Source organism: Mauremys reevesii, linkage group 8 (assembly GCF_016161935.1).
Source record: "Mauremys reevesii isolate NIE-2019 linkage group 8, ASM1616193v1, whole genome shotgun sequence".
Taxonomy (NCBI): Eukaryota; Metazoa; Chordata; order Testudines; family Geoemydidae; genus Mauremys; species Mauremys reevesii.
The window spans coordinates 31,747,395-31,774,675 of NC_052630.1; the positions used below are offsets into that span (position 1 = coordinate 31,747,395).

The following is a 27,281-nucleotide window of genomic DNA, read 5'->3' on the forward strand; positions in this document are numbered from 1 at the left end:
CCTTCCACATACCCAGAATGAGCCCATTCTAAGAGGCAGTATTACTGATGTGATTTTAATTTTACATTCTTAGCTAATGTCACTCTAAAGAGTTCCAGTCTTATGTAATGGTAACACAGCTTCTTTGAAACAAATAGCTTCATGTTTTTATGTGCTATGCAGCTCTTTGGTTCAAGCCAAGGCTAAAAAAGCCAACATGTCTTTCTATATTTTTTAAACCAATTGCATTTAACTACAGATTTTGAATAGCTGACATGAACTATAGGGATCATGCTTCAGCAGAGACATAAATGGAAACCACATTCATTCTTTTCTGCAGTCAGTCAGTCAATTAAAATTACTTTTCTATAGTGCTTTTCATGCCATGTATCCCAAAGTGAATTACAACAAAAAGGAAATCAGCTGCCTTTTTGTTGTTGTTTCCTGTGCTTAGATTGAAGTGGTATTGTTAAGCATTTTGACATACTGTATGGTACATTTTTCATACTTAAAATTCTGATTCCATTTCATTGTAGTAAGCAGCAGGAGAAGCAACAGCATACTTAATATATGCTCTGAATTTACATGAGGATTTAGAGTAGACCTGTCTCACTTGGGAACACTCTAAAATATGTCATTAATAAAATGTGTTAATGTTTCTGTCTGATGTTTTTCATAATTAGCACACACAAAAAAGACCACACATATTTGTGTTTAGGCAAACGACATCTGTCTCGCATCCTTTTGTGCTTAGCTGTGCAGTCAGACAGCTGAAATTGCACAATCCAAAGTCATTTTTGGGGTAACAGTGTTGTCATGAACCCAAGTTGACCACTTTACTGCTGGTTCACTGTAGGAGAGAAAGCTGGGCAGGAAGGGGGGAAATTCTTGCTGAAAAGCGAGTGTGAAGAAATTGAAAAAGCCACGGGAGTCACTGGCAAAGCAAACGATTGGTTGCTTGTGAAGTCCCTCTTTAATAAACATCTTCCCATACTTAAAAAGAGAAAGATGTCTTTTATCTTATGGCTTCACCTCATTTTGTTGTATACAATTAGCCATGACATTGTGTTGGAGAAGTCTCATTGTTCATGTATCCAGTTTAGACAGGGCCAGCGCAACCACTAGGCAAACTAGGGCGACCGCCTAGGGTGCCTAGTGGTTGAGGGCGCCTAAAAGCCTGCTCAGGCGAGGAGGTGGAGTGGAGGTGAACTGGGGCGGGGAGTGTGGGGAGGGCCGCCCGCAGTAACGGGGGGGGGGGCACACAGGAGAACCGCTCCCTGCCCCAGATCACCTCCACTCTGCCTCCTCCGCTGAGCACACAGCCCCTGCTCTAATTCTCCTCCAATTGGCGCCGCAAGCCTGGGAGGGGAGGAGGATTAGAGCAGCGCTGGCATGCTCAGCGGAGGTTAGCTGCCACGGCGGGCAGTGTTAGCTGCCGTGGGGGGGGGGCGGTGTTAGCTGCCGTGGAGGGGGCGGGGTTAGCACCCCGGGGGCGGGGCCACCCAGGCAGGGTTCGCGGCTGCAGAGTGTGGGGGGCTCCCTAGGCGGGGTTAGCTGCTGCAGAGTGGGTGGGGCACCCCGGGCGGGGTTAGCTGCCATGGAGGGGGGCTCCCCAGGCGGGGTTAGCTGCAGGGGGGTAGCTGCTGCAGGGGGGGCTCCCCAGGTGAGGGTGGGTGGGGTTAGCTGCCACGGAAGGGGCTCCTCTGTTGGGAGGGGCAGGTGGGTGTGGTTAGCTGTCGCGGGGGGGACTCCTCTGATGGGAGGGGCAGGTGGGCGTGTTTAGCTGCCATGGAGAGGGGGTGCAAGGTGGAAGTTTTGCCTAGGGCACAAAACTTCCTTCCACCGGCCCTGAGTTTAGAAGCATAGAAGGGGTATCTTGAGTGTAGATTTCTGATTCCAAACTGGCCATGAAATATTTCACAACAAATCTTCCCTTATAAAATTCTCAGTGAGTGGTTGTGCACCATGAATTCAGGTGATTCAGTCATTGACTATAATTCACTAAATATATGTGTTGCCATAATCACGGAGGGACCAATCCTTTTTCTTTAGCCTAGAGAAGAAGTGTGGCCTTGTGATTAAAGGGGACACCACTTCCCTTTCTGTTTTCTTTGGTCTGTCACATAGCAACATTATTTTTAAATAAGTAGATGGGAACCTAAAAGCACAAATATGAGCTAGGGACTCAAGAACAGGTATAGTGCCATAAACAACAACTTAACATTCATGTTTTGAGGTGTTGGTGTCTTTTGCTCAACCTCTTAGCTTATCAGTGGAAGAGCTGTTCTTTGGTTTTTGAACTAGAAATATTTGTATTTTAAATTATGCCCGTCCTGTAAAATTGTTCTGAAGGTAGCATGCTAGTCCCATCTGAGAATGTTCAGGCATCATCTGCATTTGACCTTTGCGATTGTCTACTTTTATAGCCACTTTCCCCCAAAGATCTTAAAGACATTTACAAACACTAATGAATTAATTCTCACAACCTTGTAAGGTGAGTAAAGAATATATCAGAGTCACTTTCCCCACCACAGAAATATGGCCATCTCTAAAGTAGGATGTGGAATTGTTCAACAGAGCTGGATTTCAGGCACGTTTTAATGCTCATCTGTTTTCTTGGGCTTTTCTTTGAAGGGTGTTTTGAGGTATTTGGGGCAGTTGATGGGCAGGGCCGGCTCTAGGTTTTTTGCAGCCCCAAGCAAAAAAAGAAGAAAAAACTCCAAGAGCACAACTGCCGAAGGAAAAAAAAAGAAATGCTACCCCTGGAATTGTGCCGCCCCAAGCACGTGCTTGGTTTGCTTGTGCCTAGAGCCAGTCCTGTTGATGGAGGAGGACTACAGTTGTATGATGGGTAGATTATATGGGTCATGGTGTTTAATTTTATATGTTTTAATGTTGCACAGGTGCTCAGAGCTTTGATTAGGTAACTAAAAAAAATCTAAATAACATAAACAGTAAAGCTACATTGAGCAACAGCTTAGGACAGGAAAGTAAAGAATGCAATATCTAGTTGTAACTAAAGGCAGATCTGGATATTATTAAAATCAAAAGTGCCTTCCAAATTGCCATTTTCCTTCTTTTAATACATTTAATTATGTGGTATTTGTTTTTCCCGTAGACTTCAATAAAGTATATAGCCAGTGTGGAGCCACTCACACTAAACAAAATAAAAACATTGAGGAGATTTATAACACATACTCTTTGGACCATGCAGAAAAATCCCTGGGGAGACTCCAGCGTATGCATATGTAATTAAAAGGAAATAGAATAATACTCAGAGGGTTCAGTTCTGAAAAGTGCTGAGCACTTTCGCACCCCAATCCAGTCAAGTATTTAAGCACGTGCTTAATTTTAAGTGCCTGAATAGTCCCACTGAAGTGAAACTGTTTCTGTGTTTAAAGTTAAGCATATGCTTAAATGCTTTGCTGGAATAAGGCTGGCAGAATTGAGCCCTAAATGACTTGATACAACAATGAGAGATTTTCACAAGGACATCTGTTTTCAGCCTCTTAGCACAGCTTAAAACTGTGATCCAATAGTATCATAACTTGCTTTATTAATTGAAAGGGATGGAAATATACCAGATGTAGCCCAAGCCAGCAGAGACTTGGGTGGCTAAGCAACAGAAAAGACACCATATTGAGCGAGCCAAAATTCAGTCTCAAAGTCATTTATTTTAACCAGTGACAATACATTTAGACTCTAGTGTTTCAGCTTTGATTGATGGTTTAATATCATATATAATTTTTTTAATGAAGGAAAACCATTTAAATATGTTAACATGTACACTAGTAGTCTTCCATGTACATAACTGCATTTAATCATTATTCAGATTGTTTTTGTGCTTGTGTAATTTGTATCAGTAAGATAACTATGTCAGAGCCATCTCATCTTAATGAAAAATATGGTTTTGTTTGCTTTATACCTAGCTCTAACTGCATATATGTAGATGCATCAGTAACTTCAATATAAAATGTAATGCTAACCATCCAGTTATCACTACACTGGAGTGCTGTTAATTATGAAATTAGAAAAATACACAGGAGCCTAGTCCTCTTTCTGGTGCTGTTTTGTTTAGTGCTATGCCTTGATTCAATATTAGATATGAATTAAAGCATTTGATTTTAAGAATTTTAACACTAAACTACATAATTAAGTTTTATTATCTATGTACCCGAAGATTGCATGCTCTTATTAAAGGTGCTAAATCAAAATGAGAATCTCTTCCTAATCATTCAGATTGAGACAAAGTTAACACAGGCAGGTCTTGGGCTGGATGGAAGTTTAGTTCCATGAAGTAACAAGTATTGTACAGAATGCATGTATGGAAACAAAAAGCCATAATTTGGCTTGCAGGATAAACTGCTAGAGGTGTCAGTGTAGGATGTGTACCCTAAGGCTAGGCAGCTGGTGTATGTATGCTTTTGTTTATCAGTTACTGGTTTATGTAGCCTTTAGGCCAGCACATGAAACAATCACTCCTGCAGGGTCAGCTGCTGGTCAGAAGCAAAGTAAGAAAAGACTTTGCGTTAAAACACGTCAGCCATAATTTTAGTGCAGCTGGCACCTGCTACTGGTGCACAGCAGGAGGGTTAAAGGTCAAAGAGGCAGTTGTTCTAAACTCAGTGATGGCTTAAAGGGACTTGTAGATTAATCTGCTTTATTAACTTCTGTATATTAGATAACTATTGCAATGAATGACAGTCCGTCCTTCTGAATAAGTCCCATCACCTCTTTCACTTTTAAATTGGCTTTTGAGTAGTGAATATTAAATAGAATGCATTTCAGGATAATTAAATGAAATCATTAGGATGATGTTTTACCATCATATTTATACGTTTATTGTGTATTTATCATGTATTGCTTACCATTCATTGCTTTTGCGTGAAAAAATAAGCCAACATTTTTCAATTACAGAATAAAAAAACAGGCTGTATTTCTCAATAAGCTTGTCTTTGTATGTTATATAAATATTTCCAAAATAGCAAATACATACACAGAAAAGTGTAACAAATATTTATTCTTTGTTTTTGCAATGCATTGTAATACTTGAACACTTTAAAAATGTTTAACTTTTGCCATACTTCATTCATTTGTTACATAACGCAAAGACTTCAGAAGAACATTTCAGTGCTAGTTTGAAAAAAATATGATCATTGCCATTTAGCAGGTTTGAACCAATGTTGCAAATAGTGCCACCCATTTTGGCAGGGCAGTGTGGTTTCCAAAATCCAATTAGCAGTGGTATTTTCTGTCTAGAAATAATACAGTATTATACCAAAATGGGTAAGGAACAGTGACTCTCCCTTTTGTGTTTTTTACCACTTAACTGATGATCTGCCACTGACAGATATTTTTGCCAAGTGAATGCTGAGGTAGATTCTCTGTGAACAAAAATCAACTTACTCCAACAAATCAAGTTGAAATTTCTGGGTAAACACTTGCATAGAAGGTTGCTTAGTTGCTATTGGACACCACTGGATTGTCCTGCTCAGTGCAAGGTGCATAGTGAATAGGAGTAGGCTCATGTAGAGATGCAGTAGTCAGTGCGGCAAGGACTGTTACAGAGCCCTTCTCTGTTCAGTACATAATCTGGAAAACTTTTTGCACCAGGTAAGGAAAGGCTGTAGTGTTGTGGAAAACTTTCTGCACCAGGCACACAGTTTTCAAAAGTCCATGTACACTGAATAAGTTCAGTATTGTGTGGAACCATGATCCGTTCACTGCACTACGAAAGAGACTTAAGGAGCTCTGCCTCCTAATCAAACCTTCACAACTGTGTATTAGCTGAGGCCCCTCTCATTCGTATACAGGGCACAGCTAAATAGGAGAAACACAGGTCTCCCGTGCAAGAGAACAAGTAAAAGGCACCTTGATATTGGATACCTTCTCCTTTCAAGGGGGAAGATAAGTCCATTATGTGACTATTAATACCTTTAGTGGCAAATAAGAATGTAAGGGCTGCCATACTGGGTTAGACATGGGACTGTTCAGCTTGGAAAAGGGATGACTACGCAGAGGAGTAAAGGAGGGTATATTAGAGGGCTATAAAATCATGAATGGTGTGGAGAAAGTGAATAACGAAGTGATATTTACCCCTTCAGATAACACAAGAACCAGGGGTCACCCAATGAAATTAATATGCAGCAGGTTCAAAACAAACGGAAGGAAGTACTTCCATACCATTGGACATCATTGTTTCCCTTCTCAACCTCTTACAGTTCCACTCTGTACTTTTTTGAGATAGGGCAACCAGAACTGGACACAGCATTCAAGGTGTGGATGCTCCATGAATTTATGTAGTGTCATTATGATATTTTCTATCTTATTTTCCATCCCTTTCTTAATAGTTTCTTAATATACTGTTACCCTTGTTGTCTAATAGCTAATTTAGAACCCATCATTATATATGGATAGTTGGGATTGCTTTTTCCAATGGGCATTACTGTGCACTTATCAGTGTTGAATTTCATTTGCCATTTTGTAGCCCTGTCACCCATTTTCATGAGATCCCTTTCACAAATGTCTTAACCAAACTTCTAAGAGACAAATATTAACAGATAACAGATGCCCGTAGTGATCAAGGTAGATTTGGTTTCCAGTGACAAAAGACATGGACCCGAGAATCCCACTAGGATTATAGTTTGGACATTGGCAATTTCGTTGACTGTGATCATGAAATGACAGATTTAATTTATTCTAAGGATAGGAAGGAATGAGAGGAACAGAATAAGGATAATGGAAATCAGAAAAGAAGACTTTAACAAGCTGAGAGAACTGGTGCATAAGGTCCCATGGGAAGAAAATCTAAGGGGAAAAGGAGTTCAAGAGATCTGGCAGTTCCTCCAGGAGACAATATTAAAGGCACAACTGCAAACTATTCTGATGCAATGGAAAGATAGGAAGAATAGTAAGAGGCCAATATGGCTCCATCAGGAGCTCTTTAATGGCTTGCTGAAAAGGACCTGAGGGTTATAGTGGACCATAAACTGAATATGAGTCATCAATATGATGCAGCTGCAAAAAAAGCTACCATGATTCTGGGATGTATTAACAGGAGTGTAAGACACAGGAGGTAATTGTCTCACTCTGCTGGGCACTGGTGAGGCCCCCAGCTGGAATACTATGTCCTGGTGTTCTGGGCACCACACTTTAGGAAAGATGGACAAATTGGAAAAAAAATCCAGAGGAGAACAACAAAAATGATTAAAAGTTTAGAAAACCTGACCTATGAGGAAAAGTTTAAAAAAAAAATAGACATGTTTTGTCTTGAGAAAAGAGGTCTGAGGCGCGGGGACCTGATAACAGTTTTCCAATATGGAACAGGCTTTTATAAAGAGGAAGGTGATCGGTTGTTCTCCTGGTCCATTGAAGGTAGGACGAAAAGTAATGGACTTAATCTGCAGCATGGAGATTTAGGTTAGACATTATGAAAAACTTTCTAACTATAAGGGTGGTTAAGCTCTGGAACAGGCTTCAAAGGGAGGTTGTGGAGTCCCCATCATGGGACACATTTAAAAACAAGTTGGACAAACACCTGTCAGGGATAGCCTCCGTTTACTTGGTCCTGCCACAGCATGGGGGGCTGGACTTGATGACTTCTCAATGTCCCTTCCAGTCCTGCATTTCCATGACTCTATGGTCCACTAAAACTTATGTATTTTTCTTTACCTAATCCTATCACCCCTCTCCTTCTTGCTGCATAGCTTCTAAGAGATTATACTAACTAAATACATTTAAATTAGATTAAATTTTCAATAGGAGGCTCTCAGATCCTTCTAACAGCTCACAAAAAGCTCACTAGAAAAATGCGTAACTTTGAAGGGAAGATATGCATATAGGCGAGACACACTGTAGTTCACTGGATAATTTCATAAGAGAGTATTTCCCATGAAGAAAGTCTAAATTTGGCTTGGATACACTACAGCTAAGTGGTTCAGCTCTTCCCACCACCCTTCTGGTTTGGCGATGCCTCGGTATCAATTTGTTAATAAATCATGTTACTTTCTTCATTAGTACTTTTATTACGATCTCATTTTAGAGAGATGTTTGATTGTGTTTCACTTTTAACAAATACACTATTTTTTAAAAGTGACATGCTTAAACCATTAACTTTGTTTTTTATCAGATAGCTTCATTTAAGAAACATTTCTCTTAAAGCCTCATATATTATTTTTCCACCAATTACTTCTTGGGAAAAAATGGATTTTTAGATTCTGCCTTTAAAAATTTTGGGCTCAATTTTCCCTTGGGTCTGAACTCCTCAAGGTGAAAGCAGGGTCAGTTACAGCTCTCTGATTCTGCAGTGGCTTGACCCTGTTGTGTGTTTAAAGCAGCCTAAGAACTGCTCTAACTTACGCCACTGGAATGTGATCTCTATGGGATTTTTACTCCAGTGAAGTATTAATCAAGCTTAGCACTCCTTCACAATGCTCCTCTCTTCCCTGACACAAATGCCCTGTGCTGGTGGGCAGCACAGCCTGTATAGGAGTCAGCTCTGCCCTGAAAGGATTCTCTGCTGGTGAGTTACAAGCAGAATCCAGTCCCTTTGCATCACCACCACAGCAGTACAAACAGAGCCGGAACCACAGAATCTGGTCCTTAAGTTAGCTTAGTTTACTGCTGAACTCCCACAGAGTGCCCCTTAAAATTAATCAGTTAATTAGAGTTAGTGTAGTCTCCCATCAAAATCTTTTTAGCATGACAAGTAAAATAATCTTCCATAGATACTTAAAGGATTTAAGTCCATCGGAAAAAATTCAGAAGGAAGCTTGTGAGAGACGCTAGCTCTTGAAATGTTGAGTGTCAAACTGCAGGGGTAATGTGTTTAGGAGGAAATATAATATTCAGTTCACTTTGTTTTGATGACTGCATGAAATAGCCTTGTGCTATTATCCTTTGTTGTTGTTGTGAAAAGTGATATTCACTAAGAAATGTTGTGGTGACTATAAAAGATAACGTAGTAGCTTACTTATTACCATCTTTATCGCCTATCTGTCTTCTATGTTTATTTAGAATAGCTTCTGTTACAGTGCAGTTCATCACTGATTTACTTTACCAAACGTGTTCTTAATTATTTCTTTAAAATAGTTGCAAATGACAAATACATTCTATAGAAATTAAGATCAATGTGTGAACAATTTGAAAATAGAAGGGCTAAATGTATTGGATAATTTATTGGTATTAATAATTTGATCATTTTTCCCTAAATAACATGCTGTTGCGCTACTCTGATGCAGATGGTAATCAAGTAGGATTACCATAGTTTGCTTAGACCACTGTCTCTCGTGCTGACCGATAATGTCTTGTTTCCTTATACTCTCTGTATCTGTAGCCATCTGGTGTCTGTTCTCTTATCCTTAGATTGTAAATTCTTTGGAGCAGAGACTGTCTTTTTGTTCTGTGTTTGTACAGTGCCTAGCACATCGAGGACTTGATCCATGACTGGGTTGTCTAGATGCTATGATAATACAGATAATAAATAATAATAATTTTGGAAGAGAGTGTTGTTGAATGGTTGGAGAGGGAACTGGGAGTCATGACTGGTGGGCTGTATATACTGCTTTGCCCCAAACTCACAGAGATACCTTGGGCTAGTCATTTAGGGTATGTCTACATTGCTGCTGGGAGCATGCCTTCCATCCCAGGTAGACAGATGCACCATCTCTGTTGGAAGTAGCAGGCTGAAAACAGCAGTGTGGATCTTGTGGCAGAGGCTAGCTGCCTGAGTAAAAGCCCACCTGGGCCCCTGGGTCCATACGCAGGTGGCTAGCCCCAGCTGCCCCCTGTGCAGCAGTATCCACACTGCCCTTTTTAGCCTGCTAGCTTGAGTAGAACTAGTGCAGGTCTGTCTACCTGGGTGGGGAGGCACTATCCCAGCTATAGTGAGGACATACCTTAGTGCTGCTTTCACACCCGAGCCTCCCCTCCACATCTTGCTTTTCAACTCTTCTATAGATTAACCCAAAACTGTTCTTAAATTAATTATTCCAGTTTATTTTCAATGATAATGTCAGTAATAAACTTTGTCTGACCTCACCCTGTCTCCCTGCTTGAAGGCAACTTTGGGAGGCTGTTCTGCAATGTTGGGGCAGAAGACCAGAGAACAAACAGACCTAGGCAGAGATCCTGCCGTAATGAGAAGAATTCTCCTACCTGCCTTCATGCGCCAAATCTCAACAGCTTGTGGGCAGGGGACAACCTGCAACAGTTTTAGCAGCTTAGAGGAGGGGGGTAGCAGTTCCCAAAACACTGGACAGAATGGGGAGACAGCTTATGTCCAAGCATCTTAAGGGGGGATGGACAGTGCAAGTCCCAGCAACAGTTGTAGGGTGGGAGGGAAGATGCTGACAAGTGACGAGTTTACTTACAGAGAAACAGACTCCTGTTGAGGGCATTGGCCTAGGAAGTGTGTGAAACTACAGTCCTCTGCTACTGAGAGGATCAGATTGTCTGTAACCTTTCATTTGTCCAGAGACGCTGGTACTTGAAACAGTTGTATTCCCATCATCACTCAGATAGGAATGGTTATCCAGAAAGGGTAGGTGCTCCTGTCCTACTGGTGCAAAAGGAGTGCAAAGAATCACCCGTATGAGACAAAGGCCTGGCTTCGCTGAAAGACAGAGAGAGAAAGAGTTCTTCTTTGAGTGCTTGTTCCTGTCGATTCCATTCTAGGTGTGTGCATGCCCACGTGCACAGACATTGGAGATTTTTGCCTTCGCGGTATCCATAGGGTCGGCTGTAGCGCCCCCTTGAGTGCCGCACTCATGCATTGATATATTAAGTGCCGCCGACCCTACGCCATCTCAGTTCTTTCTTACCGCCCATGACAGTTGGTCTGAGCTCTTTGTCTTGCATGGCAAGAGTGTTAGCAGTTCTTACAGTCCATCATTCTGTCTCCTTTGTTTTTAGTTGATAGGTACTTAGACCATTAAGTTAAGTGTTAGAGTAGTAGTTTAGGAGTTAAGAGTCCCGGCTGGGAATTTGCCTCGCAGCGGGGCATACCCTGTTCCCCAGGCTTTAAGCCATGCTCATTGTTCAGCCAGCCGATGCGCATTAGTGACCCCCACAATAGCTGTTCAAAGTGTTTGGGGGAGTCCCACAGAAAGAACAAGAGCAGGATCTGCAAAACCTTTCACCCTAGAACTCAAAAGGAGTGGGATATCCGCCTGAGGGCCCTCTTCATGGAGGCTGCGCTTCATCCTACCTCGGAGCCCTTTTGATCGTATTCCTCGCCTGGCATTTCGGCATCGGTGCACAGTGCATCGCCAGCACCTGAATCCACCAGGCACCGTTCCCCCTCTGCAGTACCTAAGAAGTGGTCGAAGTTGACGGACCCGCCGGCACCGCAGAGAAAGGGGGCAGGCCACGTGCCCGCCCCAGAGCAGCTCAGCGGTACCGCTGCAGTTGGACCCCCTAGCCCAGCCAAGGACCCACCACCAACTCCTGGGAGCAGTAGCGGGTCCTGAACCCTAGTAGGGTCATCTGTGCCCAAAGCGGACCCGGCAGCCAAAGAGCAAGTAGGCCAGCCAGCATCGCAGACGCCAAGCCTGATGATGGGCCCAGTTAAGGCCCCAGCATCTATGGGCAAGCTGGTTATGCGACAGCCCTCTAAAGCAGCAGCGCATCCCCAGTCCCCGGACTGGAGTGGTTGGTCCCCATCAAAGCGGCCTTGGACCCTGGCACCGCACTCTCAGTCCCTGGTTAGAAGACACAGGTCCCTGATACCAGGGTCTCCACCTACAAGGCACAGGACACCTGAGTCACAGCACCAATTCCTGTACCCACGATATCATCGGGCCTCCCACCAGAGTTCACCATGGCACAGATCACCATCACTTAGGCAATCTCCCAGGCGTTGATCCCCCAGGTGCTAGCTTGTTCTTGGTTGCTGCACCAGTCTCCAGCTCCCCAGTACTGCTCTTTGGGCAGGCAACAGTCCTTGCCCTCTCCTTGCGGTTCCCGACAAGGGTCAGTCAGCAGACTCAGGCATCTACAGCTCCACCCTGGTCACTGGGAGGGCAATGGTTCGAGTCTGAAAGAGAGTTCAGCCCCTGACCTATAAAAGGCAAATCACCACTAGCCCATGAAACTGGTTCAGCTCGGGCAGTGGCCCGCTCAATGGAAGTACTGGAACCTGTGGGGTGAACCTGTTATGCCAGTCCCGTTCTCCCACTGTTCCTCCCAGGCTGCATCAAACAAGCTTCCCCCGACACAGCCAGCACTGCAATCAGAGCATGGTGCCAAATCCGACATGGGGAGCAGCACAGCGGGTCCTGACACCCAAGGAGCCATCTCTAGATGAGCAAGGGGACACCACGCCTCCCCCTGCAGTGCAATCATCTTTGTTGTCTCTGGACAAAGCAGTGGTGGGCCCCTCGCAAACGAGCAGCCCCCCAATGACTTCAAGAGGAGTACCAAGCCCTGCTCAAAAGGGTGGCTTCCAACCTGAACTTGGAGGTCAAGGAGCTAGCAGAGGAGTCTGACAACCTCTTTCATGTCATACCCTCCTCCACCCCAACCTGGGTCGCATTGCCCGTCCACCCAGGGTCCTTAAAATTGCCAAATCTGTGTGGCAGACCCCCTCTTCCATTCTGCCTACCTCCAAGAAGGTGGAAAAGAAGTACTGTGTCCCGGCAAAGGGATTTCAGTACCCGTATACCCACCCTCCAGTACCTGTATACCCACCCGCCCTGGTTGTGTCCGCCATCAATGAAAGGGACAGGCGAGCGGCACACCAAAAAATGAAGATGCCAAGAGTCTGGCCTTGTTTGGCAGGAAAATTTATTCGACAGCTAGCCTGCAATTTTGGGTGTCTAACCATCAGGCCCTGCTAGGTCTTGTGGGACTCCGTCAGCAAGTTGAAGAAGGGCCTTCCACAGGACAGAGCCCAGGAGTTTGTCACCTTGTTGGAAGAGGGCAAAAGCAGTGGTGAGAGGTGCCCTTCGGATGGCGTGGAATGGTACAGACTCAGTGGCCTTTGTGGTGGTCATGAGGTACAGCTCCTGGTTGCAGGCCTCCAGGCTGTCCCAGGAGATGCAGACGACCTTTCAGGTCCTCCCATTTGAGGGAGCAGGGGTCTTCTCAGAACTGACTGATGGACGACTCCACAGCCTTAAAAACTTCCGTGCCACCCTCCATTCTTTGGACCTACACACCCCTCAGCAGGCTAGAAAGCTGTTCTGTCCCACACCTCCTCTGCCTCCGTCGAGGTCCTGGGGTGTCCCCCGGTCCAGCTCCTACAGGAAGAAGGACAGAGACAAAGAGTTTAAGTGGTGGCACCCTTCCTTCCCGTTCCTCTGCCCAGCCTGGTTCTTCCAGAGGCCATGGAAGCCAGAAGCAGGCATTTTAAGGGTGCCCCTGAGGACGGCGCCCCAGTCACTTCTCAGGATCCATTCCCCTGTTCTTTTCTCAGCCGCCTGCATCCCTTAATCAGCCTGGTTGTGGCTCCCCTCAGACCACTGGGTGCTTGACATAATATCTTCGGCTACACCGTACAGTTCATGGCCGACCCTTCCTCCAACCCCTCTTCCCCATCCCTCTTCAGGGACCCTTCTCATGAGCAACTATTCATTCATGATATCGAGAACCTCCTGTGCCTGGGGATGGTGGAGGAGGTCCTTCCAGACATGAAAGAGGAAGGGCTATTTTCTAATCCCAAAAGCAAACGGAGGCCTCAGACGCATTCTGGACCTGCGCCAGCTCAACAAGTCTCTCAAGAAGTTAAAGTTTCACATGGTCTCTCTGGCTTCTATTATTCCCTCCCTGGATCTGGAAGACTGGTACGCCACCCTCGACTTGAAGGACTCATATTTCCATTTTCCTGGGGCACAGGCATTTCCTCCGTTTTGTATTGGGCCACCACCATTTTCAATTCACGGCGCTGCCCTTCGGTCTCTCGTCAGCCCCGAGAGTATTTACAGAGCGCATAGTGCCAGTAGCCGCTTACCTGAGGTGCCAAGGCATGCAAATTTATCCATACCTAGACAACTGGCTAATAAAGGGCCGGTCCCAGGATCAGCTACAGCAGTATCTCGATCTGGTTTGCTCCACCTGGGGCTGTTAATAAACTAGAAGAAATCTACCTTAATTCAGTGCAACACATAGAGTTCATTGGAGTGGTCCTCGACTCTACTCAGGCCAGAGCCTTCCTCCCCGGGGCTTGGTTCCAAGCCAGGCAGTCCTGATCTCGTGCATGCAAACCCACCCTCTTACCATCACTCACATGTGCCTGCAATTGTTGGGCCACATGTCAGCCTACACTTATGTGGTCCGGTGTGCGCAGCTCCAACTCAGACCCCTGCAGGCATGGCTGGCATTGGTCTACACAGACACAGCATGGACCATGTGAGGGTCAGGGTCCCAGACCACATACTGTCATCACCCACATTATGGTAGAATCCTGCATCGGTGTTGGAGGGGGTTTCCTTCCCTCCATCCCTGTCAGTGACCTCATCTCCGATGCTTCGGACGCTGGGGTGGGGAGCCCACCTGGGCGATTTCAGCATGCAAGGTCATTGGTCAAGTCACAATGGCTCCCTATACATTGTCAGGGAGCTCAGAGCACTTCACCTGGCCTGCCAAGCCTTCCTACCTCACATAAAAAACAGGGTGCTCAAGGTCCTGATGGACAGCATGGCGGGGCCAGATCATCCGCCCTTTGCCAGGACGCCATCAGGCTCTGGAACTTCTGTGTGGAACACGGCATCCATCCAACACGCACCTCCCCATGGCCAGGAACGCTTTGGTAGATGGCCTCAGCAGAACATTCTTGTCTCACCACGAGTGGTCCCTCCGTCCGAAAATAGTCAGCTTCATTTTCCAGTGGTGGGAGACTCCCTGAGTGAACCTGTTCGCGGCCAGGCAGAACAGGAAATGCCACATTTTCTGCTTGATTTGGGGGATCAACAGAGGTTCCCTGTCAGACACTTTTTTGCTCCCGTGATCAGAGGCTCTGTTGTATGCCTTCCCTCCAGTGCCACAGAGTACTCATGAAAATCAAGCAGGACTGGGCAAAGGTGATCCTCATAGCGCCAGCTTGGCACACTGCTGGACCTCTCGGTGGCTGCTCTGTTACAGCTGCTGCTCAGGCCAGACCTGCTCTCCTAAAACCACGGCAGTCATCTGCATCTGAAGCTGGCAGCGCTGCAGCTGACGGCTTGGCTGCTGCATGGTTAAATACGGAGAACATAAGAATGGATCAGACCAAAGGTCCATCTAACCCAGTATCCTGTCTTCTGACAGTGGCCAGTGCCAGGTGCCCCAGAGGGAATGAACAGAACAGGTATCATCAAGTGATCCATCCCCTGTCGCTCATTCCCTGCTTCTGGCAAACAGGCAGGAGTGTTTGCTGTCCAACCGGTCCAGTTGGGCAGCAGAAAGTCCTCCACCAGAGCGACCTACTTGGCCAAATGGAAGCAGTTCACTTGTTGGACCTCGGATAAAGGCATTCGGCCCAAGCGAGCCTTGCTGCAGTTAATCCTGGATTACCTTCTGCGTCTCAAGCTCCAAAGCCTGTTCCTTTCATCTATCAAGGTCCACTTGGCCGCTCTTTCGGCCTTCCATCCATCGCTCAAGGGTAGGTTGGTTTTCGCCCGGGACATGACTGCCAGTTTCCTCAAAGGCCTCGAGCAACTCTACCCACACGTTAGGAATCCTGTCTTGCCATGGGACCTGAATCTTGTGCTGTCACAGCTCATGGGACCCCTGCTTCGAGCCCCTGGCTTCCTGCTCTCTCCTTCTTTCCTGGAAATTTGTGTTCCTAGTTGCAATGACTTTCCTCTACTGGGTCTCTGAGATTAGGGTGCTTACCTCAGAACCACCCTATATGGTCTTTTACAAAGACAAAGTCCAGCTGCGGCCGCACCCGGCTTTCCTGCCTAAGGTGGTCTCGCAGTTTCACCCAGGCCAGGACATTTACTTGCCTGTCTTTTTTCCAAAGCCACATAAGTCAGAGGAGGAGGAGCATAGATTGCATTCCCTAGATGTCAGGAGAGCACTAGCCTTGAAAGGAGCAAGCCATTCCTCAAGTCGACGCAATTGTTCATCGCAGTGGTCGACAGGATGAAAGGTCGTCTGGTGTCTGCTCAAAGAATTTCTTCTTGGATCACTGCATTTGCTGCTGCTACGATCAGGCGAAGGTGCCCCCTCCGGTGATTGTAACTGCCCACTTAACCAGGGCACAAGCCTCTTCGGCAGCTTGCCTAGCCCAGGTACCTAACCAGGACGTCTGTAGGGCGGCCACCTGGTCGTCCGTCCACACCTTTACATCCTATTACACAATTACCCAGCAGGCCCGGGACGATGCTGGCTTTGGTAGAGCAGTACTGCAAGCCACTAGACTGTGAACTCCGAGTCCACCTCCGAGGATACTGCTTGTGAGTCTCCTAGAATGGAATCAACACATGGGCAACCAATCAAAGAAGGAAAAATGGTTACCTACCTTTTTGTAACTATTGTTCTTCAAGATGTGTTGCTCATGTCCATTCCATTACCCGCCCTCCTGCCCCTGTGTCGGAGATGCCAGCAAGAAGGAACTGAGAGGGTGTAGGGTTAGCAGTGCCTAATATACCAACGCACGAGCTCGGCACTCAAGGAGGCGCTACTGTCAACCCTACGGATACTGCTAAGGAAAAAATCTCCCAACGACTGTGCACATGGGCACGCACTCACCTAGAATGGAATGGACATGAGCAACACATCTTGAAGAACAACAGTTACTATAAGGTAGGTGTGACACAGTAGAGAGCGGGGTGGATTGACCTGAGAATGTCGTTTAGTTTTACTAGGACTGTCTACATGGGGGATGGGAGAGCAGGGGATGACTTTAGGTGAGGGATGGTACCTGAGCCTGTAACCTGAGGCAGGAAGGGGGGTGGGGCGAGTCGACACTGGACAAAGGGAGAGGGGGAGAGAAGGAGGAGGAGAGAGCCTGCTGAAAGGGTTTTTGGTTTCAGTTTTGGGCTGGCTGGGAAGAGGCAGGGAACCCCAAGTCTGGAGTCTAAGATCCTTGCCCCCCAAAGGGACCTGGCTAGAGGGTTCTGGTTTACCTACAAGCCCTGCTTGGGACCGTGTTCCTGTCGTCTAATAAACCACCTGTTTTACTGGCTAGCTGAGAGTCACGGTGAATCGCAGGAAGTGTGGGGTGCAGGCAGTGATGAGCTGCCAAAATATTAACAGGTTCCCTCCTCCTCACCTCACGAGGGGGTCGTGCCCCCCCCCCGAGGGATCGTGCCCCATCCAACCCCCCATGTTCCTTGACACACACCATCCCGGGAACCCTGACCCATCCCCCCCTCCCTGTCCCCTGACTGTCCCCTGCCGCCCCATCCAACCCCTCCTTTCATTCTTGATGGCCCCCCGGGACCCCTACCCCATCCAACCACCCCTTCTCTCTGTCCCTGACTGCACCCCATCACCTCATCCAACCCCTGCTCCTTCCTGACTTCCCCCCGGGACCCTTGACCTCATTCAATCCCCCTGTTATGCCCTCTGACCGCCCTGACCCCTATCCACACCCTCTCAACCCACCGAACACCCCTTCCCTGCTCCCTGCCCCCTTACCACACTGCCTGGGGCCGGGACCAGGTCCGCTTCGCCAGGACCGGGACCGGCGCCACGGGGCCCGACTCCCCGGGCCAGGCTGGAGCCGCTCGGCCGGCACTGGGACCGGCGCCGCGGGGTCCGACTCCCCGGGCCGGGCCGGAGCGCTTGGCCGGCACCGGGACCGGCGCCACAGGGCCCGACTCCCCGGGCCCGGCTGGAGCCGCTCGGCCGGCACCGGGACCGGCGCTGCGGGGCTCGACTCCCCGGGCCGGAGCGCTTGGCCAGGACCAGCGCCACAGGGCCCGACTCCCCGAGCCGGGCCAGGCTGGAGCCGCTCGGCCGGCACCGGGATCGGCGCCACGGGGCCCGACTCCTCGAGCCGGGCTGGGCCGGAGCCACTCGGCCGGCACCGGGATCAGCGCCGCGGGGCCCGACTCTCCGAGCCGGGCCGGAGCCGCTCTAAAAAGGCTTCTAAATTTAACAACCGGTTCCTGCGAACCGGTGCGAACCGGCTCCAGCTCACCACTGGGTGCAGAGCCCTGACTCCCCCACACTCCGTGACAGTAGGTAATCGTTTTTTTGTTAATTTCTGGTAAAGATATCTAAAGAGCTCAACTCTGTTCCCTGCTCCACACACAAATGTCTGCAAAGTGTAATAAGTTGTGCAATCAAGGGCTCCGTACTAAAAACCTGTTCTATCAGAACTCTGTCATCCCTTAATAATGCTGTGGACCTTTTATATCCTCATGGCCACTGTACTGGAAATGGCCTCTCAAATAGGGGAAGGAATTAATTTGAAGTGATCATCATAATGTCCAAGCTGAAGACTGCTGAATACCACCATCGGAAAAAGGCAGCTACAGAGTTCATTTTGTGAGTGTAAGTTATTCCAGCCCCGAGGTAGAATAATTTGCTGCACAGATGGGTAGGCAAAAGGAAGCTGTGCAGATACATGGGTTTGTAAACATCTGTCAGCCACATCAGATATCCAGATACAAAATCTAGCACTTCAGGCAGCATGTGAGTAAGTGACAGTCAACAGAGGACTTACATGAAATTCAGTGTAGACAGAAGCCAGGCAATACATATTGGAAGTGAATAATTAAACTAATAAATCTTATTCCGCCTCCCATGCAGAAAGAGAAGTTACTTCACTCTTCAGCCTTCTTCCTGTTGCCAAAGTTAAGACTGTCGCTCATGATATTTAACCCTCACAGAAGCCAAAATTAGACCACGCCATGAGATTTATTCTTTCATGACAGGGGAGGCTGCACCACCCAGGAGAGCTCTTCCTCTTCTACTAGATGATGTTATGTCATCCATGAGACTGACCACCCATATGATAGGTGATGTACATCACCCATAAGCCTTTCCCCTCCCCACATTCTGATAAGGTGTGGCTATGCCCTGTGTCACACCCCTTCAAATGAACAGTGCAGATGCAGGCAGTACTTAGATGGGATCTAGCACATATGTGCCACCATATTAAAACATCTACAGCAAATTACAAAAGTTTAAATTTGGTGTTTGTGCCCCCCTAATTTGTGGGGACAATGTTGAGTCCTGAATGGCACATTTGCAAGAATATAACAGCTTCCATTTTTCCCAGCTCTGTTGTATTTACTTTCTAATGCAGTGCAAACATCTGCTTTACAAGCTTGTCAACCATTTGAAAGGCAATTTACTACTAGCCAAAAGTTTCAAATACATAATGTGGAGATGAAAGTGAGCTTTCACCTCACATAGTCCATTTTATCCCGTTGATCTACATTTCGCTGCCATTGAAATGAATAATTTATTACAGTTTATTTCGACAGAGGAAAAGTAAAACTATTTGCTGTGTGATGTGTGTGGTAATATTAAGAATAGGCACATTGCACACAGTTTTCATTAATTAACCTGGAGCTATCATTCTGAATGTATCTTCTCCTGAGTAAGTGGTGACATATGTACTGTAGATAATTCTTTCCCAGAGAAAGAGCCAGACTCTGATACTTGAGGTTAGTAACTCCTCACTCCATGATTAGTTCCATTAATTTCATTGGGACCACTGATGAAGTAAGATACTATTGCATGTCAGAGAGGCTTTCAGAATCAGGCCCAAACTGTTTTAAATATTGAATTTGGAGGGGATATTGAGCATCTGAAATAATGGAAAAATTAAAACACCCAGAACAACTGTAAAACTCCATTTTTTTGCTTGCAAATTTACAATGAGGAAAATAGAGATTTTAAAACTACTCCAGGTGGTTATAGTTTTGTAAATGGGAAGGGCTCACATTGTATGCTGGATTTGAGATGAGTTCATTAACTGCAGACTCTGTGCAAACTTCCCCATGCAGTTCTGACATGATACCTGTACTCTGACCTGCAGTACCCCCTGCTAGTCTTACCTTGGGTTCCTTTCAGAGGGAACTGCCAGTTCTGTGGTGATTTTGTGATGTGCAGATATGGTGAAACTGTTGACTCATTTTTGCTGTTGACTTACGCAAGGAAAGTGCGCACTGAACAGCTACCAAACTTACCAATAACCCTCCCTCTTGCCTTATATCAGGCTGGGACAAGCAGTCATGGAAATTTTCTTTCTAAATACTTCATCCTTTGAATTTATACTTCAGAAAGTAAACAGTGGACCAGCAGACAATGCTGCACTTAAGGATTTATTTACTCTATATGCCTGACAGAAGTAAGATAGGGTGATTGTGTCACTCAGCCTGATTAGGTAGATTATAGCCAGGTTTGTACTGTTTCATTTAGCTCCAACCATAACTGATATGTACTTCATCAGCAAAGAGCAATCAGTTAATTATACTCAAGTGATAATGTGTATTAAATTTGAATAGTATCATGTTTGTTTCTACTCAGTGTGTCGACTCGAGGAGATCATAGTGAAGGAAACAAATTGCCCTACTTACTAGAAAATGTAGCATTTAGAACTAATTTGTAAATCATTTACAGTGTCAGAACAAATTTGCAAATATATTGGCATCAGATGTTCTTTTAATTAATTGTGGCTGGAAGGTGATTGTTCATTTGGATCATGTATTCAAAGGCATGTGTGTCAGGTGAACCATGCAAAATGCCACACCCCACGAATAAGTATTTGCAAGACTGTTAGTGTTCCGTATCTCTGTCCTGCTTGTGTGGGTGTGAGGGTGAGAGAATAGACCTATCTCTTAGCCAGTAATATGCAAACAATAGACATAACCTGTGACAGAAGTAGATTGAGAGAGTTTATAGCAAATCGTGTTTCAGTCTGCTGAAACAGCTGCATGCATATTTCAATTCATATGTATGTCCTGGGACTGGGACGCCAAGAGTGGCTTTTCAATCGTATATATACCTTAATTTTCCCCCAAATGAAGCAAAAAAGCTAGACTACTCTGAGGACTGTACCCAGGCCAGACTCAGTGTTGGCAACTCTCATGATTTTATCACAAGTTTCATGATATTCTGGGATTTTTCTTAAGGCCTCAACTGCTAGAATTCAGATATTGCATGAGAATCTCAGTTTAAACAAAAAAAAAGTCTGAATCTAGCCCTCTTGGTTGCAAAGAAAAATGTGAAAGTGTGACCTGAATGTACCCTCCGACCTGAGTAACACAAAAGCAAATATAAAGAACTCTAAATTAATTATATTTTTTAAAACTATCATTATTTTAAGGCAGTCCCATAATTTGTGGAGCAAGATAATGCAGACTGGTTCACAATTTTCGAGCAGTTAGTGCCCACTACAGTTTATTAGAAAAAGATGCTCCATATACTTGCTGAAGAGGGAGGTGTTGGTGAAGGAAGGAGTGAAAGCTCCATTGCCAATGGAAATTAGTATTCATGGTTTCTAAATTAGGAGGTGGTTCTCTGGAGCCTAAGAGACAAACACTCAGAAAAACCTTGTGTGCAGAGCTACAAAATCTGAATATTTGTAATATTTGAAATTTCCTTAACAGCCAAGTGTTTGATTAAAAGCTGTTTGAGTTTTTAGAAATGTACTGAATCCTTGGCAAAGTGTTGTTTTCTATTACATAATGCTGTCTCTGAGCTTACATAATGTACTTCTTAAGCATGTTAAAATGTGATTAGTTGCTATAGAATAAAATATTCATACTAACATAAGAGAGAGAGAAATGAGTTATAGGCTCTGCTGTGATGCAAGTGCTGTTCTGCTGATAACATGAAGCAGCAAAAAAGGCTCTTTAATAGAAAGGCAGCTTATGTGTCCTTGGGAATGAATTTTTATAATGAGGGATGTCTTTGGGAGCTTTTCCTCCAGCACCCAAGAAAGAGACTCTGAAGCGTTAGCGTTGCTGGAAAAATGCATCCCTACTCCCACAATTCCCATCACTGCATTTCGGGAGAATCATTATTGGACCAAATAAAGTGGTATCAATAGTTGGATCCGGACTCCTGGGCTCTGTTCCTGGCTTTGTCACTGAACTGCTTTGCAGCCTTATTGGTATGTCCACACTGCATTCACAGGGTGTGATTGCAGCTCATATAGACATACCCTAGCTAACTTCAGTCGAGCTAGTTCAGGTACCAGTAGCATTGAAGCTACAGCAGTACAGGCGTCAGCGCAGGTTATCCACACCAGTATTTCCCCAGAGTTGTGGGCGGTCATTTACAGTTTCACTGCTCTGGTACCCAAACTGGCTAGTTTAAAGCTAGCCTGGGTACGTCTACATGAGCTGCAGTCACACCCTGAATCGCATACCCTCTGTACCCTCTGTGAAATGGGATAATGCTGGCCTCCCTCACAGGAGTGCGGGGAGGTAAATTGATATTTGGAAAGCACTTTACAAGACTCAAATGAACTGTGATGTAGAAGCGCAGAGCTGCCTTGTTGTTGTTGTGACACTTATTTATTCTCGATGGACTCTGTGGTATATCATTCTTCAATCAGTTAGTGCAGCCGAAAAATTTTAATATCTGCAGCTCAGTTCTAGAGCAGCAATTCTAACTTGCTGTGTCAGTCCCTTCTTTAGCGTACATGACTGGAAGGATGAGGGGGTTGGTTCTAGTTTAAGTGATAACTAGATTCCTCTTCCTTCAACCGTGTTTGTTTTTGTCACCCAAGTAATTCAAAAATACTAGTTATAGCTAATTTTATTGTAAGAAAATGGCTGATTCAGCCAGTTCCATACATATTGCTAACATCAATACTTGTATTTGGATTACTCCATGGGCATAGAGGACATCACTTCAGTGCTTTCCTCAGACACTCCAGAAGTTGTTTCGGTTCCAGTGCAACTTGAACACCTGTACTTTAAAGTGTTTATACCAGATTCTGGCTCATGGAAGCCATAATGTTGTAGAAGAAACCCTCCCAAATTAGTGATGCACATGATGTCTGAAAGGAAAAGCTGTAGCTCCAGTCTTGCTAGTCAGTCCATGAAGAAGCTGTATATCTGTCCTTCCTAATGGCATTGTATTATCTGAGGCAGGTGTTGGTTAAACTGAACCAAAAACTGGCAGCTCTCCCCAAACGAAGGGATGGATGTAGCTTGTACCCAGGTAAGTAGGGACAGACCACTAACACACACACCAAGTACTGAGGGCAGAGCCTTCTTGTAGAGAAGGTTGGGCCTGTCCTATAATGGCTCCATTTGGCTTTCACTGTGAGCTTCTTTGCTGATTATGGCCAGCAGCTTCACTAGGGTATGCATTTTGCCTCCCTACTTTATTATTTTTGTACCAACATAGTTTGGAACTTGAAATCTCAAAGAAACGCCCGGGTGTTGTGTGATATGGTATTGGAGGTTTAGTAGATGGCACTCTTCCCTCTCAGTCAGTATTGAACAATTGCCACAGGATTGGTAGTAGGATGAATTCTGCTCCTGAAGGTGCCATCTTTCGAATTAGGCTTAATACTAAAAGCCTAATTCATATCCAATGGCAGCCATTTCATATCCAGTGGCCCATTTCCTAAAAAGTAAGGATGTATCAATCCTGATGTCCTGGTTGAATCCAAACCCGGGTAATTCTATTCTGCCCCTGAAAGATTTCCCTTGTATTTTCAAGTGCTTGCTGTAAGATCCCCTGATGAAAGATGCTATAGCGTTATGAGGAATTATTATTGCTGCTGTTCATGTTTCAGGACCAGCAAAGTTCCTGTCATTACTTCTCCAGTGGTTTTTAGTGTTTGCATTAATTGAACTATTGTCTTTATCCTGGGAAATTGAAAAGTAGTTTGACATATGCATGTTATAGAAAAGCAAAGTGATGGATTAGCCTTTCCCATGCCACATTTTGTGCTCCTAGCATGAAAATTTCAAGTAATTTTTGGCTATCTCCTTGTTCCAAGTGATTTGTAGTGCTGGGATTCATCTTTTTTCATTTAATGAAACATGTTGTTTGACTTAGCCTTGGTCAGTTATTACAGGCTGGTTTGCAGTGTGGCAGTTCTCTGGGGACTCTGCTCATAGCTACTCATTGGCCTAGAAGAAACGATTTAATGATTTTCCACATTCTCCTTGTGTATTTGGTTTTAGGGCTAGTAGATATTTTACAAATGTGAGTCAAGTTCTTTGTTGGTGGCATTTTTCGAATTTTCACTCTGTCTAATCCCAACCAGACACTTTTTAGATTCGTGTGTGTTGTGCCCCTTAGCATTTTGGGCTCTAATGTGTTTCCAGAAGATCGTAGGGCATTTTATCATCAAATGGTTTCTTTGCTTATTTTATTTATTTTGTTTTATTAAAGTCAGGCTCATCCAATGCACCAGGTGCACAAACAATCTCTACAAAAGCTACAAATAACAATGATAACTCAATACCCAACAATAAGGCTTTCCCAGATACCTCCTGCCCCAAAATAGAACCTCACCCCTCCCAGCAAAAGCCTGGGAGATGTAATAGGCTTTGCAGCCAAACTTGGAAAACACCTGGGAGAGCTAATAAGCCTTGCATTATTACCTGAAAGGAAGCCACTTGTGGCTCCGGCAAGCCAATAGAGACAATGAATTCCATAACTGAGACCCCCACATTGTGAATGCCCTGCCTCCAACCCTTCCTGGATTAATAGTAATAATACTTAGTGCTTTGTGTTCCTAGATGTCCAAGTGCTTTACAAAGCTGGGTAAATACCATTATCTCCTTTATATAGAATGGGAAACTGAGGCACAGGGGTGAAATGACTTGCTGAAGTTCACATGCCAAGTAAGTGGCAGAGTTGGGAACAGTACCTAAGTCTCTCTTGATTTAGAGCTTGTCTACATTAACATTTAGTTCACGGAAAGCTGAGGTGTAAATCTACCCTTCAGTAATCTGCTGCACACTTAGAAGCTGTTTGAAGCCTGCTGATGCACTAAAAGTTTGAGTGCCCTTTGATCTCGCCCACTTTGAAATGGGACTAGATCAATGCACACTAAAGAACTGTTAATGCACATCAGCAGGGTCCACATGAACAGTTAGTGTGCAGCAGCCTAGTGGGGGAGAGATTTACATCCAAGCTTGCTGCAAACTAAATATTCCTGTAGACAAGCTCTCTGTCTTTGCTTTTGCCTTCACAAAATTAGGGCCCTTTCAACTCAGGTGCCCCAGCTGATCACTGAAGTATCCCACAAGAAAAGGGTGGTCGCTGAGGTAACAAAGACCCATCCAATTTAAGGTTAAAAGCAGCACTTGGAGTGGCACCTGAAAACGGATCTGGAGCTAGTGCAGATTACTTAAGCATAGGTGTGACTTTTTGGCAGCCATTTTCCACATCATCTGAAGTGTATGAGTAGTGATAAAGATCAGCACTAGACAGAACACACTGAAGTGATCCATCCACAAGGGGGCAAAGGCACAGGTCACTGTAGTGAAGTCTGCATGTGATACAAATCATCCCAGCTGTCTGAACAGGGTTAAATGTCAAGTCATGTTGTAGGCTGTTTTCTGGTTAGTTTTTTCTTTAAACAAACCTTGGATGCCATTTTTCTAGAACTTTCCACTGATCATGGCATCTCTTGGGTATGGGAATAATTATACAAGAGTGAATTGTGTAGAAAAGGGTATAACGTAGTTGGGCACACACATGATGCCAAGGAGGAGTTCAACATTGTTTGCAAATGGATCATTTATTTTTCTGGGCAGTCATTAGTTAAAATCCTTGTGACCAAATCACACATTACAGCACAAAATATACAAACTAATGCAAAATAAAATGCATTTTCTTTCAGATGATGTCGATTCTGATGAACACCATCATTTTTGAGGACTGCAGAAACCAGTGGTCTGTGTCCAGACCACTGCTAGGGCTTATACTTCTCAATGAGAAAGTAAGTATTGCAGAAATGCTACCAGATTCATTCTGCACATGCTCACTATTGTGTCTGCCCATCTGGCTGAAATAAAATCCTCTGCCGAGAAGCTTAAGGTAAATACTATTAAATCTTATTTTTGGTGTTGAAACTGAATTTTTTAAATGTAATTAATTTTCACAATTTATGCTGTTTGTTTACTTTTTGCATTTCCCTCAGCTTGGGCAGTGAAGCTAGTCAATTTTTAATCAATTGCTGCTTCTTGTGCATTAGGCCAGTGCAGTAGCATTTGTGTTGTGAATGGTGCTGGAAATGTTTTAATTGCAGGCAAAAATAAAACTAAAATTATCAGCAAAAAAAAGAAAGGGGTTTTAAACATCCCTTTTAATACTATGCATTGCCAAACCTGATGGTGTTGATTGGTAACAAAACCTACATTTGGGTGACTAAACAAGCTGGCATTGTCCCTTTAAGCACAGTTCTAGGGGATGCTAGCTACAAAACAGAAGAGTGTTCAGATTTTGTCATGTTTGCTCTTTGCATTCACCATATTTGCTCAGTAATTAACATGTATCTTACTGGACATAAAGTTGCATTTGCTCATAGACTTACAAAGGTTTCAAGACTTTAACAAACTAAAACATTCTTTCCTGTGTCTGACCCTTAATGCACACCAGTTTTTAGGTAATTTTTACAGGGGGAGGGATAGCTCAGTGGTTTGAGCATTGGCCTGCTAAACCCAGGGTTGTGAGTTCAATCCTTGAGGGGGTCACTTAGGGATCTGGGGCAAAAATTGGTCCTGCTAGTGAAGGCAGGGGGCTGGACTCAATGACCTTTCAAGGTCCCTTCCAGTTCTAGGAGATTGGTATATCTCCAATTATTATATTATAAAACCAGAAGTCACTTACAAGACTGCCAATCCCTGCACTGAGCATTAGAGTAGAATAATTATAAAGCCACGGTTTCTAGTCCTCACAGTCTCATAGGTTTCCATGACCCTTCCTTGGGTTTTCCTAACCAGTGGAAACATTACTCAAAGTATCACCCAAGTTTCACTGGAGAGATTTGGAGCCATATTTTCCCATTGGAGGGAAAGGGCTTCGTGCCCAGCCTACAAATACCACAGTTACCAGTTATCAAAAGGAAAGCAGAGAACAGCCCAGCAGAACCTTGGCCATCTCCAGGGATAAGCCTTTGCCCTCATGATGCTCTCCACCCACCCCATCCCTGACAGGAAGGCTCCCTTTGGAGTGATGCTGCTATTGCCTACTTTTCTTCAGCTCCACACACCTCCCCCATAGCCTCTGACAAGGAAGGGCAGGTGCTCTCCAGTTCTCACCCCCTCAGATCCTGCAGAGAGAGCCCATGCATTCAGGGATAGGGACAATGGCACAGAGCTGCTGGCTGTCCGTTCAAATTCCCCACCTCTTTTCCTTGCTGTCTTGCTCCCTTCTACCCATGTAAGGGGTGGAGAAGAGTATCCAGCACAGATGCTTTATAAGTGTTGGAGAGCTGCTCT

At 45.1% G+C, this 27,281-nt stretch overlaps 1 protein-coding gene across 4 annotated transcripts in view; it reads left to right on the forward strand.

Annotated features, from left to right (window-relative positions):
- The window catches only part of RANBP17 (RAN binding protein 17), a 265,755-nt gene that overhangs the window by 228,462 nt on the left and 10,012 nt on the right, over positions 1-27,281 (forward strand). For all 4 annotated transcript variants that reach the window (XM_039484081.1, XM_039484083.1, XM_039484082.1 and 1 more), the window contains one exon: positions 25,682-25,780. In XM_039484081.1, coding sequence (XP_039340015.1) covers positions 25,682-25,780 — 99 coding nt within the window. The remainder of the gene's footprint in view (positions 1-25,681; positions 25,781-27,281) is intronic.